Genomic DNA, 6,630 nt, shown 5'->3' with positions numbered 1-6,630 from the left:
CAGTTCTAATTTACCTCTGAACCAATAGCCCCACATTACTTATACCTAGGTACCTTCTTATGACATGTTCAGCCCCTGGCCGGAAAGGAGACCCCCCCACCTTCGTTTCCCTTTGGTAACCCAAATCTTCCCTCAGTCCCACCTTCTCTTGGCTCTTTCTTCACTTCCAAAGTTTCAATAACCAAAATACTAAATTTTCAACTTCATTTTCATTAATTAATTAAATAAAATAAAAACCCACTTAAAAAATAAAAACCCCACATTTTATTTTATTTTATTTTTTAGTAAAAATAAAATAATATCCCACCACCTTTTCTTGATTTCTTAAATTCTTCAGATTTGAATCAGAACTCTCCTCATTCCTTCCTTCCTCCCTCTCTTTCTCTCTCTTCTTTTCTTCCTCTATTTCTATCCACCTCTTCATTGCTTCAACTCAAACACCCAACTTTTTTTTTTGGTAAAAAAACTGGGCAAATTCTCATTGCCCACTTCAAATTTGGCAAAAAAAAATCTAAAAAATGTCTCAAAAGCATTTGAAAGAATTGCTCAAAGAAGATCAAGAACCCTTTTATCTAAAAGATTATATTGCAAATAAGCAATATTTATTGAAAAATAAACAACAAATACAAAAACTTCAACTCAAAAAACCCACTTCAATTTTACCCAAAAATACATGTTTTTTCTCTTTACAAGACTCCCCTGGCCTTAGAAAATCACCTAAATTATTCGATTTTCCACCTTCACCAATTCCTAATGCTAAAAGCCCTAACAAAGTATTCCTCCATATTCCTACTAAGACTGCCACTCTTCTCCTCGAGGCGGCGATGAGGATCCAAAAACAAAAGGCAAAACCGCAAAAGACCCAACAAATTAAGAATTCGGGTTTCGGGTTATTTAATACTATGCTAAAAAAACTGTCATTAAGAAATCGGACTCAGAAACTCAAGTCCGACCCGAAAACACAAGTTAGTGAGGCAGATGAAATTATTGTTACGAGTATTGTATCGCGTTCGGTTTCTTCATCTTCATCTTCTTCTTGCAATGGAAGGTCAAGCAGCTTGGATTTGGAGAGTTCGATTAGTGGAAGATCATTTGATGAAGTAGAAGAAGATGAAGATGAAGATTTTGAGTTTACTAATGTTTTGAAAGAAAATACTAATAATATTAACAATAAAAGTAATAATAATAATGGAGATTATTATTATTCACCAATTTGCTTAAGTCCTTTAAGTCCATTTCGATTTTCTCATCATAAAAGCCCTTCTCCTGGACGTTGCTCCCCTGCTAAATCCCCTGTTCGTTGCAAATTTCAGGTGTGTTACTTTAATCTTCTTCTAATTATTACTTTGTACTTGTTATTTAAAAGTTTTGGTAGTCATATTACTTTTTCTGTTTTTTAGTTGACACGTTTCTTTATTTACGTTTACTAATTACGTTTGCTAATAAAAAAAAATTTAATCATTAATATTTTTAATTATCGATAAGCAAAAATTATAAAAAGTTGATATTTTGAAAATATACATTGTGACGAACTTAACAAGATTCCACTTAACTATATTTTTATTCACATATAAATCACAAAACATGATCAAAAGGAGGTGTGTGAATAGTGGTAAAATCAAAACGTGTCAACTAATAAAAAACGGAGGTAGTATATTTCAAGTGTGTTAATTAATAAAAAACGGAGGAGATAAGCATTTAAAATATGCTAAACTAACGAATATATATTCCATATGCAACAATGTAAGAAGTTAAAAGTAGAAATATTAATCATGAATTGGAAAATAATCGATTATATATGTGTTTAGTATTGATTGTGTACTCATGAGTAATGATGAACCAAGAACAACTTTGAGAGTATGGTAAATTTTTTAAAAAAATGTTACTTAAATTTTTTGGACATTATTTTTTGGTGGGTAAAAGATTCCATCATTAATACCGTGATAGATGTTACAGAAATTCGTGACCAATCGAGTAAAAATAGAATTTTTCTGAGCATTTTAGTTGAAGTGGACATATCAATGTTCATGGGTCATTTAAGTTACCTTAATTATATAGCAATTTTAATTATGTAATGAGCATGTTCTTATGATTTGCTTGTTATTATGAACAATGCTTTATTATAATGTCGTTTGATTAATGAAACATCATTAGTATGATTAGACCTAATAATTGACTAATGCCACTTTATTAGAATTATGTCTGTCTTAAGTTTGGATTTGTTTGTGGTTAGTACCTAATGATAGTGAGTAGGAATACTAATTTTAGGTCAAATCATACATGACATATGACAAGATGACATGACTCTTTTGCAAGGGTTTTTTTTTTTAAAAAAATGTACTCTCTCCTTTTATTTTATTTTTTTTAAATGCAACATTCTTTTACATACTATGTACATTTCATAAAGAGATTAGAAAAGGTAATAATTGAATTAATTACGGAGCAAATAACTTAAACACTATGCTCTGTAGTACTAGTAGTTAATAACCTACTCCGTAACATACTTTATCTCTTCTTATCAATGTTCGGATAATTTTGGTTAATTTATTTGTATACCAAACGAATATACGATGTGATTAAAATTTGTAGATGGTCAAAGTTAATTTTAGTTAGTCAAACAATGAAAATTTAATGCATTTTTTTAAAAAAGAAGAGCATATTTTTAAATGCAGTATAAATAAAATACAGTAAATAAAACTACATAGGGTTAATATATTTATTGATCCGAGTGAACTCGTGAGTTGTATGACTCAGCTTAGGTGACTATATTGAGCTGTCGGCAATAGAATCTGTCCTCAGCTTCTTTTGCCGGGGTGTTTTGTTTAGAAAAAGACGATTTTACCCTTTAATGGAAGGACAAAATATGCAAAAATCCAAGTTTTATAAGGGTATGCATGTCAAAAGAGGGCAAATAACACCTTGGTCGTGTAACAAAATTGTACTTTTATGATCACGTCTCTGCCCACTAAAATCTTTTCTTTTAAGACCTTGTCTGTATGATGGGCAAATTATAAAATAAATAAAAATATTTTTGGGTTTTTTTCAAATCGGACAAATTTTGTTTTTGGATTTTTTTGTCCATGTCATTTGTATTCAACAACTAGTAAAATTAAAGTATTTATCTTGTTTTATGTAATGCTTTTGAGATAATTAAATATTAATTGAACAGTAACTACCAATAATCCTGTATTAACCATATCTTATTATATACTACAGTAGTACGTATTACAAATAATTGTTAATGTATATTAGAAGCACCAAAAAGCGGACTAGATTATATTAGTAATAGTATTAAAGTGATTGCATAACCACCTCTATTTTTGGTTGTTCATTTATGGGGCTATTTGGATTTTGGAGTCAATTATTTATCATATCAACATAGTTTTGGTGGATCAATAATTGATTTATGCTAAAGCATCTCACTTCTTCTTCAATGTACTTGGCTTTAGGAATATTAATTAGGTTGGTCTATAATTGAGACAGTTTTGCAATAAATACAATAAAATTGTAGCCACTATAAAAATGAAATCTACACCATTGATTACTATTATGTAAATAAGGGCCATTGATTTTAAGTTGACCAAAAAAAGTGCCTAACAAAATTTCTTTCGGTAGTTTTCCTATTCCTCAAAAAACTAAACTGCTACAAGTCTACAACTGGTTCCAATCTTCCAATAATGATTTTTGCAAAGTATGAAAACCCCACACACTCCACTTGAAAAATTACACAACATTGTCAATCATAAGGAAGATATTGCAATTGAAGAACTTAATTTCTGACGCTTAAGATTATGACAAATTTGCATTTATCGTTGAACCTTGTTGTCGAAAATGAGCATCAGATACCTAATTAATTAATGGGATTTACGGCCGCGGGGAGAATTTGATAGTTATTCAATGGAGATTAGGTTAAAGGTTGAATACTTTGAAGTTTATCAATGGTAGTGACAAATAGTACTTTTTTGTCAGTTTTTTTTCAAACTAAAGTAGTTTTAAAAATCATTAATAATTTAAAGTCAAATATTAAACGGATAAGATTAATTATTAAACGGTTGAGATTGAAATTAATTACAATGCCTATATTTTTTATGTAGCCATTGAGTAGTCTTTCCTATAATTGATTCACTTTAATTTGTACCAAAGAATTAGATCATTACATAAAGGGAGAAAAAGAGAGTTCTGTATTTTACTGAATAGTCTAACAATAACTTGTTATGAAACTTGGGTGACTCCATACTTCTTGGTGGTGGTAGCATTCTAATGTAACTTAAATTAGTATGTGATTCGAACATTGTTTCTTTTTAGAATTAGCAAGTAATAGGAGAATGGGTTAAAAATAAACACCTCTTGATTCAAATTGGTTATATTGAATTGAGAACGGAAGTATATATAATTGAAAATAGCCAAGGGTATTTATTGGTGTCGAGTTGAATTTATAAAGGACGTATATTGTTATTAAACAATGTTTATAGTTAAGCGGGTTATATGACACATTTTTAGTGAATGAAAGAAGTGTCACGTAACATATGAAATTTACATACTATTTATAATAGTGGATTGACAAGCAATGTTTGCTAATTATAGTCGGCATAACTAATGAAGTACTGTAAATTGTGACAGGACAATGTAAACTACAAGCATGAAAACCTAATGAAATTCCAGCAAGAGGAAGATGAAGAAGACAAAGAACAGAACAGCCCTGTTTCCGTGCTCGATCCTCCATTCGAAGATGACTACGACGGACACGAAGATGACAGTTACGAGATTGAATGCAGCTACGCTTTTGTTCACAGTAAGTAGTAGCAAATTTCTATATTGTTACCAAGAAAATGATCCCTTATAATTGATTTTTTGTTGCATGCTTTGTTTTTGTTGTAAAGTCTTTTTCATGTTAAATTGATGGCATTTTTTTCATTTTTTTTCCTCAAATTCCAAAGAAAACGATTTAAGATTTATTACTCTTGATTGTGTCCTTTTTCATATGTTTGGTCATTTTCCTTTACAAAAGGGCATTTATTAGACCTTTTTTTCCTTGTATTTTGCTGCTTCTACTTTCTCTGAAAATGGTCTGATTTATAATTATTTGTTCAACAATGTTTTGAACCATACAATATTTTTGTGGGATCCATTTTTAGATATCTGTAGAACCGCATGTGTGGTTTTTATGACTTAATTTCGTACACATTTTTTGTGGGTTTTGTACTTTGGTTTTATACATCTGGTGCTAGGAATTTTACAGGATGTAATTTGATAAATGTTTTCAAAGGCTCAAATTTGACCGTATACACTGTTATTGTAATGATATCCTTGTTGTATACGCCCTCGATTTCAAAATAACACACCTAGAATTTTTGGACATGTTTAAAATAGAAATGTGACCTATTCATAATGAATCCACTTGTTGAAAAACACTTTTCTAATTTGACTCGACTTGTAATATTTGCTAATTGATTAGCAAACACGAAATGACAATTAAGTCGATCATGCATGTCTTATATCTGTTAGCAATCAAATTTTTTTATATTTTAGTGTACAAGTATTGAATTAAAATGTAACCCTGTTTAAATTTTCTTTTTTTCTCAGGAGCCCAACAAGAGTTGTTGCATAAGCTTCACAGGTTTGAGAAATTGGCGGAGTTGGACCCTATTGAGCTCGAGAAAAGAATGATCGAAGAAGAGGAAGAATTCGAACTAGAACATACGAATGAACTTGAAGAATACGACCGTGAAACGTTCACATTCGATGAACAAACTCAAGCCCATGACTTCTTGCAAGAAGTAATCAGGAAAACAGGTTTTCAGGATGTGAAGAAACCCGGGATCAAGAGACTAATTTCTGATCTAATAATCGAGGAAAATAGTGAAGAAGAAGCCTGTGATGAGCATGTCATTAAAAGGATATGTAACAGATTGGAGTCATGGAAGGAAGTGGAATCGAACACAATCGACATGATGGTGGAAATCGATCTAAAGAGGGAGATTAGTGACTGGAAGAAGTCTCGAAAGGAATTCGATGAGGCTGCAGTGGATATTGAAGTTGCAATATTCGCGGTATTGGTTGATGAATTGGTAGAGGACTTGGCATGATCAAGTTGAGAGACTTTTATGTTAATTTTCGCGGTTCATTGTTTCATTCTTTTACTACTTGGCAGGATACTTGAAGCATGGATCATAATCTAACTCGAGAGATTAATTAGGGTAATTAGGTAATTAAGTAACCTGAGGATGATGATGATTCGGGTTTAGTGCTATAGTAGTATCAATGTATGTAAGGGGGGAAAGGGGACCATGACATGTATAATACCTATATTTTGAGTAGCTTAATCATGAGCTTGCATCATTTTGATGATGCTTGCCCTTTTATGAATAAATAATCACAGAATCAAGAACTTTCTTTAACAATATTATGAAAATGTTGGATAAACTCTTTTTTGGTTAATACTTATGAATTAAACTCAAATTATTTTGACAATCAACCACAAAAAGGTTCAGTAGGATTAATGAATTGATTAACAACAATTATTTAATTTTGAAATTCAAATCGCACAAAGTTTAGTATTGACTCGGTCTTCATGCTCCCACGCTGGGGGTTTATAAAGTCCCTGTATTGACTCCAGATTTTGCTTCACGC

At 31.1% G+C, this 6,630-nt stretch overlaps 1 protein-coding gene across 1 annotated transcript; it reads left to right on the top strand.

Moving 5' to 3' along the window:
- The first annotated feature begins 312 nt into the window (after nt 1-312).
- On the top strand, nt 313-6,423 carry LOC145572506 (uncharacterized). The gene is made up of 3 exons (XM_081631475.1): nt 313-1,313; nt 4,621-4,792; nt 5,584-6,423. The coding sequence occupies exons 1-3, from the start codon at nt 519-521 to the stop codon at nt 6,084-6,086; spliced, it is 1,470 nt and encodes a 489-aa protein (XP_081487601.1). The 5' UTR covers nt 313-518; the 3' UTR covers nt 6,087-6,423.
- Nucleotides 6,424-6,630: the final 207 nt, after the last annotated feature.

Source organism: Chenopodium album, chromosome 12, assembly GCF_948465745.1.
Source record: "Chenopodium album chromosome 12, dcCheAlbu1.1, whole genome shotgun sequence".
In the NCBI taxonomy this organism is placed as follows: domain Eukaryota; kingdom Viridiplantae; phylum Streptophyta; class Magnoliopsida; order Caryophyllales; family Amaranthaceae; genus Chenopodium; species Chenopodium album.
The sequence above is the reverse complement of the archived record's forward strand: the minus strand, read 5'-3'. Positions and strand labels throughout refer to the sequence as shown.

Bases quoted from the DNA above. Each gene is read 5' to 3' on its own strand.
- LOC145572506 (XM_081631475.1), top strand. From the start codon at position 519: ATGTCTCAAAAGCATTTGAAAGAATTGCTCAAAGAAGATCAAGAACCC. The intron at 1,314-4,620 runs GTGTGTTACTTT...AAATTGTGACAG, and splicing joins CTGTTCGTTGCAAATTTCAG to GACAATGTAAACTACAAGCA. The intron at 4,793-5,583 runs GTAAGTAGTAGC...TTTTTTTCTCAG, and splicing joins CAGCTACGCTTTTGTTCACA to GAGCCCAACAAGAGTTGTTG.